Consider the following 16,557-nt stretch of genomic DNA (forward strand, 5'->3'; position numbering starts at 1 on the left):
AACCGTTTCGTAGACCAAAATTCCTATCTTTAAGAAAATATGGGTGCTGTTCACACATGTTTTTATTTCTTATTTTTTAAGTTGCTATGTATAATAAATAAATAAAAATTTATTGTAATGTGTTAAAATAATTTGGCGACTACTGCATTGTATTGTTGTTGCTCTAAGTTTTTACTTTATTAATGCTTTCTAACATCATAAATAAGTTATTGAAAGTTTGAATATTTGTATTGAGTGTATTAAACACTGAAAATATAACACCATTTTTTTATCTTCTACAATCACCGTTCACTTTTAGTTTGCTAGGATTTACATCTTAAACGACAAAAAGCTTAGTTATGAACCAGAATGAAAGGTTAAATAAACAGTAACATTTGATAAAAAAAAATAAAAATAAAAAATAAGTATATAAAAAGTACAATGATATGTGTGTATCAGACACTACAACTTTTCGCTATTTAACTAACTAAACTACAGCATTCTTCATCATCATAACACAAGAACTTGAGGAAGGATGTTTAAACACCAACCCCAAAAGAAAAAAAGTAAAAAACAATAAATTAGAGTATGTGAAAAAAATAATAAAATAGAAACGACATGAAATAATACTATAAAACCATACATTAAAATGCATAGAAACACTTGAAAGCCACTTCACCGTATTCATCTGTAACTTCTGTATGAAGGGCTGTACATACAGCTCTCCGCATACTTCACCAGATCTTTCGGCCGTGGAAGGCGAGTGGCCAAACCTACAATTAAAAAAAAAAAAAAAAAAAAAAAAAAAAATTATTGACTCAGTTAATGAAAATAGTATTAACAAGTGTTCCATCTCAAAATCAAAATCAATTGACAATTAGATGAGTAATTTTATAATCCTTATTAGTCCTTATATCCTATTCAAAGTGAGATTTCTAACATTCCTTGTCAAAATGACAGCTCTAACAAATAAATTATCATCTGGACTGAATCCCAAAGAATTAGATCTACTTGTCTGGGTTTGTTTCTTAACCTCTGATATCACATCAAGTATCACGAGTTTTATCTCAAAAGCAATTGGCCATGAGAGAAACCTTTACTATATCTCATTCTCTTTTCAATATTGGACTCCTAACAAAGAGAATCACTCACCGAGTTCATACGCTTTTGCAGCAACATTTGCAGCGATCTGCGCCGAAATCTTTCTGATGTTGGAGAACGGAGGGTATATCAGTCCTTTCTCAAAGTTTTCCTGAGTGACCTGTCCCGCGAGAGCCTCCGCTGTACCGACAAAACATGGACATTGAAAAACACAGTGAGAAGCAGAGTCAACAAAAATTTGACGCAGCTGAACTAGTGTTTTTTTTCGCAGCTGAACTTTTTAAAACTAAGAAAGAGAGTGAGAAAAATGTTTACATGCCGCCAGAAGCATTTCATCGTGAACGCGGATGGTCCCGGACATTAATAAGCCGAGACCGAACCCAGGGAAAATGTATGCATTATTTGCCTGAAATAAAAAGCAAGAATGTAATTATCATCATAAACTGGATATTCATAATCTCGATTAGAAAATAGAAGCAAAACAGACCTGGCCCGGCGTCATAACCTTTCCATTGTATTCTACAGGAGGGAATGGACTTCCGCTTGCAAATACAGCACGACCCTGAAAGCAAAGATTGTGAAGACCAAAATTGTAAAGACCGCAAGGTTTAAATTTCTAACAATGGGTTTCTATGATGCACATTATTCGTTACCTGGCTCCATTTATATGCTTCTTCGGCAGTACATTCAGATTGTGAAGTTGGGTTGGAAAGAGCAAGAATAACTGGTTTCTACAAAAAAAGATGTATAAAGCAAAGGTGAGATTAAGCTTTCTTCAATGTTTTCAGCTGAAAACATATTTGGTGCGAAGATGAGATACCTCATTATTGGCTGCCATAGCTTCAACCACTTCCTTGGTGAATTGTTTTCCCACTCCGGATGTTCCAATTAGCACGGTGGGTTTGATATCCTGGGAAGATTGACACGGCTTTAGCAAATTCATCTACAAAAATATCGAGAGAGAGAGAGAGAGAGAGAGAGAGAGAGAGAGAGCAGATATACATTAATAGCGTCAACAAGCTCCCTGATTGGTTTGTGATCATGAGCCCAGGGTTTCTTGAAATGTTGAAGTGATTCCTTACGAGAACTAACAATCAAGCCCTGAAGAAAGAAGAAAAACAAAGTTGATATAAACATTGATATAATCATATAAGAAGTCTTTTGACGTCTACTGTCCGAAATCAGTTTTCGAACCTTCGAGTCCACAAGCCAAATATTCTTGCGGGCCTCTTCTACTGGAGTGTTTGTCTGCACAGTAAATCATACATGTTAAGATCAAAGTGTTCTAAGCTTTTCTTTAATTCCTTGATATGCTGATATAAAGATACGGGAAAAAAAAATGACATGACACTAACCTGTTTTGCTACTTCGAGAGCAATGAGTTCTGCTATACCAGTGCCTGCCTGAAACCCGCCAAGTTAAGAGTGAGACATACAAAAACAGTGACAGCTGACAGAGAAGCAAATGGCACTGAAGGGTAGCGAAAAAATATGGACTTGGAAGTGAAATCTATAGTATATAATTAGAAATTATGTTTAATTAATTTCGTTATTTATATAATTATATTTTAGTATTAATAAGTCATTCAAGTGGGTAATTTGGGTTATGAAAAGAATTATTTTTCTATAGTATTTTTTTTTACTCAATTGTTTTTTAAGAGTAGCTTAATGTAATTGTTTCCTGGGCCGTATCAGAATCCTTGTTAAAAATAGAGTAAAATTACTCACCTCTCCAGCGCCAAGGAATAGAAATTTATGTTCAGACAATTTCCCTCCAACTTGTCTTAGAGATGCAACAAGACCAGCAAGGACCACCGAAGCCGTACCCTGAAAAGGTTATATAAAAACGAAATTATTATATTATAAGATTTGATCGGGGAAAAAAACTATGAATACGATATGAATGTACATTATTCACAAATATATTCAGTTGACGCTATAAATACCTGAATGTCATCATTGAAGACAAGGTGGGTTGTTCCATATTTCGCAAGCAGGTCAAAAGCATTGTGATTTGCGAAGTCTTCAAACTGCAAAATGAAATTATTAAAAAATAAAAATCACCAGTTTACAGGTTTGGAAACTGAAAGGACATTAGATATATGATAGTCCAGTTATGCTGTAGATTATGTGATCAATGCCTTTTCGCACAGCGATATACCTGGATGAGAATTTTCTCGCCGTAGTTTTGCTTTACAGCAGTCATGAATTCATCTATGAGTTCAGCATATTCCTGTTTTTGAGAAGAAAAAAAAATATGAATACAAAGTCCAGACCTTTCTTTCATTATGAATTTTTCTATGTATACCCGGGTGATTTTGAGCACAGAAAGCTAACCTGTCCAGTTGCTCTCTTTTGCTTGAGACCAATGTAGAACTCGTCATTCAACAGATTCTCGTTGTTTGTACCCACATCAATGGTTACAGGCAAACACTGACAACAGACATACAATTAGTTTTGCAGCAACATGAAACACTTTTGGAGATAACTGAAACCCTTGAGTTTTTCTCCGTGATGCATATCAATAAAAAATTTATGAGATATGTTACAATACTTCACTTAGTAATATGATCAAGCGAGTTTTTGTTATTCGGAGCAAAATGAAACATGAGAAGCTAGTAGTACAAAGAAGTATAAATATTTTGAGGAGTATATATTTTGGTTTTATGTGTCGCAGTTAAAACTGAAAACATTTGCAGTGACATGGTGCTAAAACCAAAAACACCACATAGTGCACAGCGTAAAGTGGGGGTTTTTTTTATAACTCGGCAGTAAAATTAATGATCAGAATTGTGTAGCTCGAAACTCACAGCAGAAGGCCGAACTCCTCCAAGTGCTGTATACAAGGAAAGCTTTCCAACAGGAATTCCCATGCCCTGATGATAAACGAAATGAAGATCAATAAATAAGTAAGCATACAAAACTCCATTTTGAGTATTCAACGGCATAAGAAACAAAGCCTTTACTCAGAATACTTTTATACGCTACCTGACAGCCAAGATCTCCGAGCCCCAGAATTCGCTCCCCGTCAGTCACGACAATGACTTGTATGTTCTTCTCGGGCCAATTCCTCAGCACGTCAAGAATCTTTCCCCTGACACCCACCAAAAAAACAAAGTGAGAATCTTTCGAATAACACGATAAGAAAGAAGAAGAAAAGGTGCAAAGAAAAGGACATACTTGTCTTTCAAACTAATAAAGAGTCCCTGAGGGGGAGTAGAAATGCTTCCATACTTCTGGCAAGCTTCGCCCACCGTCGGAGTATACACAACTGGGAGTAACTCCTCAACATGGTCAATTAAAATCTTGTAAAACAACTTCTGGTTTCTCTCCTGACAAAATAAAAAATTCATGATCAATCTAAGTTTTTTTTTTACACTACTACCCTTTCCCTCAGAAAGATCAGATTTTTAGTCTTACAGCTTAGAGGTATAGATACCTGAAGGTCCATCATAGCCATGTACTTCTGGAGCGGTACTTGATACTGGCGAATATTGTTCATCGTTTTCTTCACCTGAATAGTAGTAGATCAAGCTTAGCATCTGATTCCCACATGACTGAATATGTGTCATAAAAAAATAATAATAAAATAGTAAGAGCGCTGAGATGGTAATGAAACCTGAAGCTCTTGAGAGATAACTGCCGGGGGAAGAAGGCCACGTAAATAATGGGCGTCTCTCTCTTTGTCGTTGAATGCGAGACCTTTGTTGTGATGCGGATCCCTCAACAAAGCGTATCCACTGCAAGCCAAATAATAATTTTAAAAAAACAAAAAGTTCATTTCTAGTTGACCCAAATGAATACAAAAATATAACCACCAAAGCATATCTAACAAAAAGAATTGCAAAAAAAAAAAAATGCATGGTGCAAATTATTTTATCTATTTCCAATATTATGTGTACATAAAGAGATTTCTGCATCGCTTTCGCCTAAAAAAATAAGTAAATAAATAAGAAAAACGGCGGATCGGAAGAATATCTGAAGAGAGTAAAATGAGGCCTGAATATATAAAATGTCGCCATCGCTAACTTTAGTGAAGCAAACAACGAAAGAAAGATCCAAAACTAGATTTCAAAATCAGAATACAAATAGAAAAACAATATATTCATACTCAGACAGAGTCTCACTATACTATTCCAATCATTGAATATATGACTCAAATAGGAAATGATTTTCCATTAAGAATGTCTATCAAAAAAAAAAAAAAAAAAAAAAAAAAAAAAACTCTGCGTAATTGAGCTCTAACGTTTTACAAAAAAAACGCTTGTATGTTCAGTGAATACCAACAATCGAAATGGCTACGAAAAAGCGAAGATGAGAGACAAACCTGGCAACGGAGACGCTCCAGGGAGTGACGGACTGGTCCTCGGTAGCTGAATCCTCGCCGTACACGTCATGGACTCCGCCGGCAGCGGTGGGATTGCTGTCCACGTCAGCCATGAGAGGAGAGGCCTCTTTGATCTCCTTATCCGCCATCACCACTGAGCCGTTCCGATCCGCCGCCGATGCCAACACTCTAACCGTCGCCGGAAATCGCCTCTGCCTCGCCGGACTACTCGTCAACCCCGGAACGCTCACCTTGTTCTGTCAAATACAAACACAAAACATATTACAATCGAAGATCGAAGCTTTCGAAGATTAAATTGGAGATAGGAAAGTGTGAAACAGGTTTCGGAGATTACGAGGGTTTCGATGTACGAACAGAATTTCAATAAAATAAGAAATTAAAAAAAAATTATTTTTAATGATAATTTTCTCTTTGCTAATTCTTTCATAAGTCTTCTCGGACTGATCGCGAAATGCGAAGAAATGGGGTTTAGATTTAATTACCGTGAAGCAGCTTCTGTTGAGAGACATCATGGTGACAGATTTTGGAATGAGAGAGTTTTTCGCTTCTCGCTGAACTCTTCCAAACAGAGAGAGAAACTTCTTTTATGTGTATGTGTATATATATAATTATATATGGAGCTTTGTTTTTGTCAGTTCTTTCCGATCCTTCCTCGTATGTCTCTCTCCTCTCTCTTTCTCTCACTCCACCTGGAAATTCTCTATCTTTCGTTGTGTGTGAGAGAAAGCGGAGAGAGACAGAGAGAGATCGAAGAGAGAAAGAAATCACACCACACCACACCATTATATGGGAAACGTGAGTATTTTCTCTATTGTCCTCATCTTATTACTATAATACCCTTCTCTCTCACTGTTGCGACAACTCGCTTTTGTTCGCTCGGTAGATGGAGCCATAAAAACTCGTGGGACCCGCGCAAGTAGTCCTACGTGGCGTCTACTCGAAAATGATGAGTTTGGTGGGACACAAAAGCCACTGCTTCTTACGGGTTTCGCTTAGCCACATAATATGTAAAAGTGTGTGACGTAGAGACCAAAGCAATTTGATTTTGCTTGATTCTTGTTTCTCCACGAGTCAGCGCCAAAGACTTTTATTCCCCACCCGATGCAATAAATGGACTTTACAAAAGGGTGGGATGACATTAAATCAAATGAGTGCAATGTCTCTTAAAAGCATAGGAAATTATAAAAGAAAAATATAACGAGATGGCGTTTGAATTATTTTCTAACAAATTGTCAAATTCGCTTATGGCAACCTTGAACATGTATTTAATTCAAAAAAACATTCATTTAAGTTTTTTAGAAATATATAAATACCTATGAGATCAAATATCACACATAACTGCTGAACAGATGTTTAGGAGTTATTGGGCGTGTTTGGTACAGATTATTTAGCCCGGTTTTTGTTTTTATTAAAAGCTAAACCGCTTCTTCAGCGTTTGATAAAATTGTTGTTGGGAAAAACTGCAAAACCGATTTTAGAATTTGCACTGGATTCGGAAAAGCTAACATTCCTAGCTTTTTAAATCAGCGTTTTTAAAATAGCATGACAATTACTTTAATATCCTTAGTTATTTTGTGAAATCCCTAAATTATCTCCTAAACTCTCTAACAAACTATTACAAACCGAGCTATTCAAATCTATAGAAACTCTCATATATATCAGAATGGAAAGTCGTTATTTTCTTATTAATAAATTGCCCTTAAATAGGCTGACTACAAATGTAACAGAATAGAAACTAATTACTATAAACTAGCGAATAGATTTGAACAGATCCGGCGTATTCTGATATACAACAACAATAAATGTATACAGATTGACTAAGCTAATTTGTTCCTAAAAATATGATACAGATTTGACAACGTCCAACAGTTTACACTTTTAATATGTGGCAATCCAACCTTCAGATAATAATACACAGAGTTACATTAGACAAACCTGTGAGGAACAACGCAAATTGAAGCAAGGCGCTCTTGTTTTCATCATCTACATATGTCTTTTGGGGAAGAAACTGAACAGAAAAAGAATCAAGTAAGCAAGTGGTAAGCTCTAATCATACTATGCAACTTTTTTACTGTCAAAATTTTTTTAGCTCACGTGTAATAACTGAACTTTTGTGGCTCTCAATTTTTAGGACTAACCATATTTCGGAGATTCAGAGTTTGAAGTTGATGCAGAGGAACTTTTACTGAGTGATTCCACAAACAAGGTAAATTATTTTTCAATGTAATCAGCTTGTAAAAAGTAACCACAAAACAGATAACAAACTTGATAAAATGTCTACATTTCCATCACAATTCAAGTCCTTTTTATGTTTTCCAATTCAAACCCATCTTCAATTTATCATTAACAACTTTTATCAGAACATATAACTACGATTGTGTCAAGGGAAAAAATTGAAATCCGGCCATATCCAAAGACCAAGTATATCTGGATTTACTCTAGTACTACAACACAAACGCAATTCTATTCAATAACGAAATCATATATCTAACAAGCTCGAAACCAAAAAAAATAAGCTTAAAACCCTATAGTCAATCGGATTGAGGAATGACAGAACCAAAACCCCTAAACATAAACCCTAAATTCATTTTGAAGAAGAAACGGATTTGAAGAAAAGAAGTAGAGATGTTTGATGAGGCTTACAATTCGAGGAGACGCATTTGGCGCTGCGGCTCGAGTACAGAGTGATCGGAGAGCTGATGAAGCGGCTCAAGTCGGCGGCGTCTCTGAAGGAGCGGTTCATCCTGGAGCAGAAGATCAACCGAGCTCTGGCGCTGGTCCACTGAAAGACGACATACTCTTGGAGGAGACGCTGGGAAACCCAAAAAACCTAGAAACCCCCAAACCCCTAAAATCAAAAACCTAGAAACCCCTAAACCAGGAAACCCAAAAATCTAATACCCCCCACTTAAAAATCAGCTCAATGATTTGAAGAACAATCTCGAGCACAACGGATTTGAAGAAATTAATCAGCTAAACCCTCGTTTCCCCGGCGATGTAGGCTCGCTCGCTCGCTCTCTCTCTCTCTAAAAACAATGTCGCTCGGTTTGGATGTGGGGAAAGAGAAAAAAAAGTAACTTCGGTTAAAGATAAACCATTGACTGAGTTAAATAAAAGCGGTGCATGTTAAAAAATTAACTTTGGTTACAAATGAACTCATATGTATACTTATCCCAAAATATTGTACTGTTATATAGTAGTTATGGCTGTGCAATTTTAATTACTTTATATGGTTTTATGGATGTGCAATCCCAATGATTTTATATGGTTTGGAAAATATAAAGGGTGTTTTAGTTGAATAGCCACAAGAAATAATAAAATAGTATAGATTTGGTTAAAATTAGCAAAACAGGTTGAATTTGTTAAAATTTGAAAGTACAAAGTGTAGATAAGTGAATTATATCGCATATAATTTATACATAATAAAATTATATTTTACATTTTTACTATTGAAAGAATTAAAATAATACATTTTTTAAAAGAATTAACCGATTGAAAGAAATAATACATTTTTTAAGTTTTACTATTTACTATTTCATATGTTATATAATAGAAATAATTCATTTTTTAAATTTTATTTAATTATTGTAGTAAAAATTTATTTGAATTTAATGTATACTTGTAGATGACTGAAAATCAAGATACACGACCTCGAACAAAAGCAGTATGGGATAATGATGCGGTTGAAATCTTATGCGATGTCTGTATTGCGGAGATTGAAGCTGGAAATCGACCGGGAACAAGCTTCACCAAAGTTGGATGGGAGAATATGGTGAAAAATATTTCCGAGAAAACACAGAGGGGATACGATAAAGCTCAATTGAAAAATAAGCTGGAGTTACTGAAAGGTGAATGGAAGCTCTGGAAGCAATTGATCGGAAAAGAAACTGGCCTTGGATGGAATGATAACAATAATACTGTTGACGCAAGCGAAGAGTGGTGGCGTAGTAAAATAAAGGTTTGTATCGAAAATCAAATCAACTTACAAACTTAAAATTTATATTATAACTAAGATACCACTTTTTTGTAGGAGAATAAAAATTCGGAAAATTTCGCAAAGAAGGCATTTCTCCCGATTTCGAAGATAAACTGGATACGATGTTCAAAGATATAGTTGCAACTGGAGCGTATGCATTTTCTTCTACAACTAACCCTCGTCATTACGGTGGTAGTGAGGCATTTCCTAGTGCTGACAACTTAGAAGAAAGAAGTGATGAATCGGAGGATCCTGTATGTCAGCCGAATCCTCAAAAGAGTTTGAATAATAACAACAAAAATCCCCTAGACATCAATAATTTTCCAAAGTTTAAAAAGGCTGGTGGACGGAGCAAAGTTAGTGGAGCGGCTAAATTAGCTTCTCAAATCGAGCGTCTTGTGAAGGCAACAGAAGAGCGTAGCGACACCGTATATGTAGTACGCAAAGAGATGCCTGGTACTAGTATCGCTGAAGTAATGGAAGTTGTTGTGTCACTGCCTGGTATTGTAATCGGAGATCCAACGTGGCTTTTTGCGACCAAACTATTTCAGAGTCGCGAGAAGAGAGAGATGTTTGCAACGATGAAAGATCCACATATTCAAAGTTGTTGGCTCACTTACGAGTATGGTCTACTTTATGGCTCTAATCCAGGAGCAGCTCCAAATATTTCGCGCGTTTGAATTTTTAATCAATTGTATTGAATAAGTGTTCTTATACGAGAACAACATTCATTGTTTTGCATTTGTTGTTTATTTTGTTTTACTATAATAATCAAACAATACGAGAATGTTAGTCTCGTTTATATTCCTTGGTTACTTATTTTTTTTAGCATAAATAATGTTTACATTGAATGTTATTTAATCTTATGATATCACATATTCGTTTTCAGGAACAAATGGATACCACATCAGATGATGAGTTCGACATTGTTGCCAAAAAGGAACATAACGAACACAATGTTCTTATACGGAAAATTGCTCATTTGATGCAAATTTATTATGATACATACGTACATAAAGTTCCTTGTATGGATTAAAAAAAAACGGGGCATATTTTTCTTCAAGAGATATTGAGGGGAAACAGAATTCGGTGCCAACGACTGTTCAGAATGGAAAAAGAGGTTTTCACAAGTTTGTGCAATAACTTGGAAACAAGTTACGGTTTCAAAGGTTCAAGACATATGACTGCATTGGAGATTTTAGGAATGACTCTAATGATTCTAGGACATGGTCTAGGAAACCGGTTAGTGCAAGAGATGTTTCAACATTCTGGTGAGACGATAAGTCGATATTTTTCGGAGACGTTGGATATATTATGTCTCATGGGAGCCGATGTCATAAAACCTGCTGATCCAGAATTTAAGAGTACTCCCAAAGAAATAGCAAACGATCCAAGATATATGCCACATTTTAAGGTATTATACTCATATTTTTGTTATTTATTTTCATCGATACTCTGTATAAATTAATTGAGATATTTGTTTTTTTTTTTTTAGGATTGCATTGGTGCTATAGATGGTGTTCATGTTCCAGCTTCTTTACCTCAAGCAGATCAAATACCGTTTATCGGTAGAAAGAAGATTCCTACTCAAAATGTTATGGCTGTATGTGATTTCAATATGAAATTCACTTTTGTGTATGCTGGTTGGGAAGGTAGCGCTCATGATTCAAGGGTATTCTCTGTCGCTCTTCGTGATACTGAGATTAACTTTCCAAAACCTTCAGAAGGTATGACTTTTTTTTATTTTTTTATTATTTTTTATAGCTTTGTCTTGTATACAGTTTAAACTAAATCATTATATTCAAATTGATATGTCACAGGAAAGTATTATCTGGTTGACGCTGGTTATCCTAATTTGCCTGGATATCTTGGTCCGTATAAAGGTCAAACATACCATCTGGAGCATTTTCGTGCAAGAAGAACTCAACCTACTACAAGCAAAGAAATCTTCAATCGTGCACATTCTTCTCTGAGAAGCGTCATCGAGCGGAGCTTTGGAGTGTGGAAAAAAAATGGAGAATCCTGAATGTCATGCCGAGTTATCCATTCAAAAATCAAGTAAAAATAGTTATCGCAACTATGGCACTGCATAACTATATTCGAATGCATGCAAGACAAGAGATGGATTTTGAAATATTCGACGAGACAGAGGGCGATGGCGAGGGGGATGAAAACGACACAACTGAAGATCAAGATGAAGATTGTCAGACTTCTTCGAGTAGTATGGACAAGTTAAGAGATGAGATTGCTGCAAGTTTAGTAGAAACGATAAATTTGTAGTTTACATTTTTGTCAATAATTATAAAACTTTATATTAAAAATAAAATAAATTTGTTTCGTCCATATTTTTCTAGTTTGTAATTATAATTCATATATATGCATATAAATAAGTATATAAATAATTATTATTTAATTTATAAGACCATGTCTATTTTAGTCTTTTGCCCATAATATATTTATTTTACCAAACGCTAAATCAGCTTTTGTTACCAGCAACAACTGTTTTATAAACAGTTTACCAAACACGTGTCAGTTTAAAAAAAAACAGTTTTTTTAAAAACAGAAACTAAAAGCACTTTTTTAAAAAACAAAGCTGTGCCAAACGGTGCCATTATAGATTTTTTTATTATTTGTTTTCCATAATTGCCAACCTGTGCTTTCTTTTTTTAATTTGATTCTTAAAATTCTTCCTTCTTATGTCACATTGCAACTTCAAAAATGTAATTCAATTTTGAAATCGAAAATCGATTGTATAGCACGTGGATCATTGCCCTTGTGCTTTCGTTGTTGATCATGATCCCAAATCGGACCAGAGATCCAGAACTGTGGAGAATGATGTAGTAGAACACGACAACGATCGATGTTGCCACAACGACAGAGAATCAGATCAAATTTGAACCGCGACAAATTCACCTAGGCTTTCGTCATTTCTGTTGCATGAAGTTCATGGCTGCTGATCTCCATGTGCACGTCTTGTTGATGGGTATGGTTGATATTGTTCAGTGGGCTGCGCTTGTAGATTTGTACTACAAATTATACAACCCTAATTGGTTATACAAGTTGCTTGATGAATTGCCTTAGAAAAAAAAAAGTCTTGAATAAAGTCTGTTGTTACGGTATATATTGGCTTTATTTTTTAGTGCAAGTTGTTTGGAAAGATGTCGGTCTTCATGCTCCAGCTTCTGGTGAGACATATTTCCTCCTGTGCGCAGACAGTATTTCGGGCAAGTTTCCAGTATTGTCAGATTGCCTCGCTGGTGACTTTATTGCGTGATATACTTCCAGGCATGTACAGCTGCTATAAAAGCCATGCGCTTCCCCCTTAGCAGCCTCGACGTTTTTGATAAAATACTTAGAGCTCCTAGACGTGCAAGACCGGCGGATTGGGAGGCTTTGTGTTTTGTTAAGATCGGTGTATTCTCTCAAACACTATTCCAGAAAGATTGAGTGTATGTGAGAGTTGGGTTCTGTGTACTCGTGATTGAAGACTCACGATCGTTTGAAGACTGAAAGTCATCCGAGCATAGGCAGTTGCTCGAAGAGTGGAATTGGGGCGGATCTCAAATCCAGGGGGAGTCCCTGGTTTAGGTATTCACTAGTGGTAATAGTCTCTAGGTTTTTGATTTGGTGATTGTAATCATTTGAAACCTTGTGTGTACTATTGACTACAAGATAGTGAAATCATTTCCACTGGCAAAGTGCCCCCAGACGTAGGTGTATTGCACCGAACTGGGTAGCCATATTGTGTGTATCTTTCTTATCGCAGTTTTTGTTGTTTATCCATTATCTGTGTTCAAGCAAGTTGTCGGACACATTGTCAACACTTTGTGTGCGACATCTTGTCTTTGTGACTAATCAGATTTTCAATTGGTATCAGAGCAAGGTTCCTAGATCCTTTGGTGGTTTCCTGGGTATTTCTTTCCTGATTACCAAATATGGATAGTTCCAGAGAGGGAGGCTCGGTCAATCGTCCTCCATTACTTGATGGAACCAACTATGGTTACTGGAAAGCCTGCATGAGCGCCTTTATGAAATCCCTTGACAGCAGAACTTGGAAGGCAGTGATAGTTAGGAAGCCCCAGTTACTGTAGATGATAAAGGAGCTCCTACAGGTTCCAAACCCGAGAAGGACTAGAGTCCTACTGAAGATGAGGCAGCTCTGGGTAACTCTCGCGCACTCAATGCCGTATTTAACGGGGTTGATAAAAATATTTTCAGGCTTATAAATACCTGCACGAGTGCCAAAGAAGCTTGGGAAATTCTCGTTGTTGCCTATGAGGGAACCACTAAAGTCCGTGAGCAGAAGCTGCAGTATCTTACTACAAACTTTGAAGGTCTCACTATGCTTGAAGATGAATCTGTTGCAGACTTCAATGTGCGCATTCGAGACCTTGCCAACGAATCCTACTCTCTCAGCAAACCCATGACCGATGAAGATCTTGTTAGGAAAACTCTGAGATCTTTAAGCCCAAGATTCAAAATGAAGATCACGGCAATAGAATAAGTCGATGACCTTAAAACTCTGAAGTTTGATGAACTCATGGGATCCCTCATGACCTTTGAGCTTTCACTTCCCAAGATGGAGAAGAAACACAAAGGAATGGCCCTCAAAAGCTCGATTCATGATCAGAAGGAGCAGGTATATTCGGATTCTGCTAATGAAATTGATGATACTATAGCTATGCTGGCCAAAAATTATAGCAGGGTTATGAAGAGATTCAATCAGATGACTGAGAAGAATGTCTCCCAAGATGTCAATGACAACTTTCAGCAAAGATTCCAGAAGAATGCTAACCCTCACAGGAACGGAAGAAGTGGTGAACGCTCTGGAAAAGGCAAGGCATCCAGTGCCATGAATGTGAAGGTTTTGGGCATATTCAGAAGAAGAGTCCCAACTTCCTCAAAAAACAAAAAAAAATGGATACAACGCCACTCTATCTGATGAGGAAGAAGAAGATAGCGACTCTGACCAGATAAGTAACTTTGTGGCCTTCACTGCCTCTATTCCCACTCATAACCAAAATAAAATCAGTTTACGTGTGCGAGAGGAACTCGAGAGAAAAAAAATATAAAATTAAAAAACTAAAACCGTAATCCCCAAAACTGGAAGAAACAAAGAAAAAATCCACATTTCGATGTCTAAGGATGAGACGCGCGGTGGTGGTGATGGTGGTCGAAGAATAGAGTTGCGATGGTCAATGGTGGTCGGAGAATGGGAATGGAATAAGGGGTTTGAGCAGTGGTGGGTGATGATGGTCGGAGAATTGATTCGCAGTGGTGAGTGGTGGTCGAGGAAGGAGATTTGTGCGATGGTGGGTAGTAGTGTTCGGAGAGTGGTGACTGCATTTGCTTTCATGATTGCATCAGAGTTACTAGATGAAGAGCCAAGGCATTATAGAGAATCCTGGAAACCTGCAATGATTGAAGAATTGAAGTCTTTGAAGGAAAACGAGACATGGACTATGGTTGACAAGCCACATAACAAGAAGATCATAGGTTCAAGATGGATCTTCAAGGTCAAAGAAGGGATTCCAAGTGTTGAAGCTCCAATAATATTCAAAGCAAGACTTGTTGTAAAAAGGTTCTCTCAAAGAGAAAGAGTTGACTACAACGAGAGATTCGCTCTCCGGTGGTCAAACGCGGGTCAATTCAATATATATCATTTTTATTTGCTAATTTTGACTTCCAATTGGAACAAATAGATGTTAAAACAGTCTTTCTATATGGAGAGCTAGATGAAAAAATCAACATGCAAGAACCAGAAGGCCTGAGGTGGAAATTAGTTGTCTAAAGTTTTTTTTACTGCACAAGTCACTCTATGGACTCAAGAAATTACCAAGACAATGGTATTTCATGTTTCATCGGTTCATGATTGAACATGGGTTTAATAGGACTGAATATGATTGGTGTATTTATTTTAAAGTCTTAAATAAAACCACTATGATATGCTTGTTTTTATATGTAGATGATATGCTAATTGCGTGAAAATATAAGTGTGAAGTTATCAAGTTGAAGAAACAACTGAGAAAGAGGTTTCAAATGAAAGATCTTGGCCCAAAAAGAAGGACCTTAGGCATGGAAATTTTCAGGTCCAAAAGAAGAAGAAGCTATGTATATAACAAAGAGTTACTTATTCAAAGTACTTGAAAGATTCGAGATGGCATCTTCAAAGTCAGTGAAAACTCTCATTTCACAACATTTCAATCTATCCTCTTCTCAGGTTGTCACTATTGCAGACACAAACTATATGTCAAAGGTGCCCTTTGCAAGTGCTGTTGGGAGCTTGACATTCTCAATGCTCGAGACCAGATTAGCATATGCCATCAGTTTGGTGTCAAAGTTTATGTTTAATTCTGGCAAATACAATTGTAATGCTGTAAAATGGATACTCATATCTCTTAAAGGCACACTTGATTATGACATTTTTTATGGCATGTGTAGAGTTGACACTGTGCATGTAGAAGGCTTCGTTGACTCAGGCTACGCCGTGAGCATTGACCCTAGAAATTCCATCACCGGATATGACTTCAAGGTGTATGGTGGAGTAGTAAGTTGGAAAGTTGGTCTACAGTCAGTGGTGGAATTCGATCAAGATCAAATCACAATTCACAGTGATAGTCAGAGTGCACTTCACTTGGCGAAGCATAAAGTCTTTCACGAGTGGTCGAATCATATTGATGTAAAGTTTCATTTCTTGAGAGACGTGGTGAGCTCAGGTAAGGTGAATGTGGTTCTCAACTGAAGAAAATCATGCTGACATGCTGACGAAAGCATTTCCCGGTGTCAAGTTCGAGAACTGTTTGAGGTTGTTGTACATCAAGGGGTTCAGGGAAGTAGAACCTTAAGGGTTGGGATACTAGATGGTACAAAGATGCTTTGTTCAAGGTGGAGAATAAGCTGTTAGAATTCTGTTTTGCCAAATTTGTTGCAGGTGACTTGTAAATTAAGTCATCTTTTATGGGCTACAAATAGTTAGTATTGCACGGGAAAATCACTTGTAACACTTTTCATTGGGTCTGAATTAGAGAGAAAGAGAGAGAATTAGAGAGAAATCATGTTGATTCTCATAAACGCGATTAGGGTTTTTTTTTCTAGGGTTTCTCGATTTTAGTTCAAACTAAATTGATTCATTGTAATTCGTTGACAGTGAAGAT

At 36.6% G+C, this 16,557-nt stretch overlaps 3 protein-coding genes across 3 annotated transcripts; 2 read left to right on the forward strand and 1 right to left on the reverse strand.

Annotated features, from left to right (window-relative positions):
- Positions 1 to 388: 388 nt before the first annotated feature.
- Positions 389 to 6,202, reverse strand: LOC149384757 (NADP-dependent malic enzyme-like). Its single transcript, XM_089624932.1, has 20 exons — positions 5,910 to 6,202; positions 5,407 to 5,663; positions 4,699 to 4,819; positions 4,519 to 4,593; positions 4,260 to 4,411; positions 4,068 to 4,173; positions 3,890 to 3,955; positions 3,417 to 3,512; positions 3,241 to 3,312; positions 3,026 to 3,109; positions 2,808 to 2,906; positions 2,436 to 2,483; positions 2,275 to 2,328; positions 2,083 to 2,181; positions 1,901 to 1,990; positions 1,734 to 1,811; positions 1,568 to 1,642; positions 1,396 to 1,486; positions 1,132 to 1,260; positions 389 to 752 (listed from the first exon to the last, which is right to left on the reverse strand). Exons 1-20 carry the CDS (start codon positions 5,937 to 5,939, stop codon positions 664 to 666), a joined length of 1,911 nt encoding a protein of 636 aa, XP_089481058.1. The 5' UTR covers positions 5,940 to 6,202; the 3' UTR covers positions 389 to 663.
- Positions 6,203 to 8,126: 1,924 nt separating this feature from the next.
- On the forward strand, positions 8,127 to 10,083 carry LOC149384758 (L10-interacting MYB domain-containing protein-like). The gene is made up of 3 exons (XM_089626156.1): positions 8,127 to 8,204; positions 9,053 to 9,374; positions 9,488 to 10,083. The coding sequence occupies exons 1-3, from the start codon at positions 8,127 to 8,129 to the stop codon at positions 10,081 to 10,083; spliced, it is 996 nt and encodes a 331-aa protein (XP_089482282.1).
- A 3,255-nt stretch (positions 10,084 to 13,338) lies between these two features.
- Positions 13,339 to 13,907, forward strand: LOC149384759 (uncharacterized). Its single transcript, XM_089626157.1, has 2 exons — positions 13,339 to 13,490; positions 13,622 to 13,907. Exons 1-2 carry the CDS (start codon positions 13,339 to 13,341, stop codon positions 13,905 to 13,907), a joined length of 438 nt encoding a protein of 145 aa, XP_089482283.1.
- The last annotated feature ends 2,650 nt before the right edge of the window (positions 13,908 to 16,557 follow it).

The sequence above is a fragment of the Urtica dioica genome, chromosome 9, assembly GCF_054948205.1.
Source record: "Urtica dioica subsp. dioica isolate 48M chromosome 9, U.dioica_male_clone48M_v1_H2, whole genome shotgun sequence".
In the NCBI taxonomy this organism is placed as follows: domain Eukaryota; kingdom Viridiplantae; phylum Streptophyta; class Magnoliopsida; order Rosales; family Urticaceae; genus Urtica; species Urtica dioica.

Bases quoted from the DNA above. Each gene is read 5' to 3' on its own strand.
- LOC149384757 (XM_089624932.1), bottom strand. From the start codon at position 5,939: ATGATGTCTCTCAACAGAAGCTGCTTCACG. The intron at 5,664-5,909 runs GTAATTAAATCT...TGTATTTGACAG, and splicing joins TCAACAGAAGCTGCTTCACG to AACAAGGTGAGCGTTCCGGG. The intron at 1,812-1,900 runs GTATCTCATCTT...CTTTTTTTGTAG, and splicing joins CTATGGCAGCCAATAATGAG to AAACCAGTTATTCTTGCTCT.
- LOC149384758 (XM_089626156.1), top strand. From the start codon at position 8,127: ATGAAGCGGCTCAAGTCGGCGGCGTCTCTGAAGGAGCGGTTCATCCTG. The intron at 8,205-9,052 runs GTCCACTGAAAG...GTATACTTGTAG, and splicing joins TCAACCGAGCTCTGGCGCTG to ATGACTGAAAATCAAGATAC. The intron at 9,375-9,487 runs GTAAAATAAAGG...AATTTCGCAAAG, and splicing joins AAGCGAAGAGTGGTGGCGTA to AAGGCATTTCTCCCGATTTC.
- LOC149384759 (XM_089626157.1), top strand. From the start codon at position 13,339: ATGGATAGTTCCAGAGAGGGAGGCTCGGTCAATCGTCCTCCATTACTT. The intron at 13,491-13,621 runs GTAGATGATAAA...AAATATTTTCAG, and splicing joins GTTAGGAAGCCCCAGTTACT to GCTTATAAATACCTGCACGA.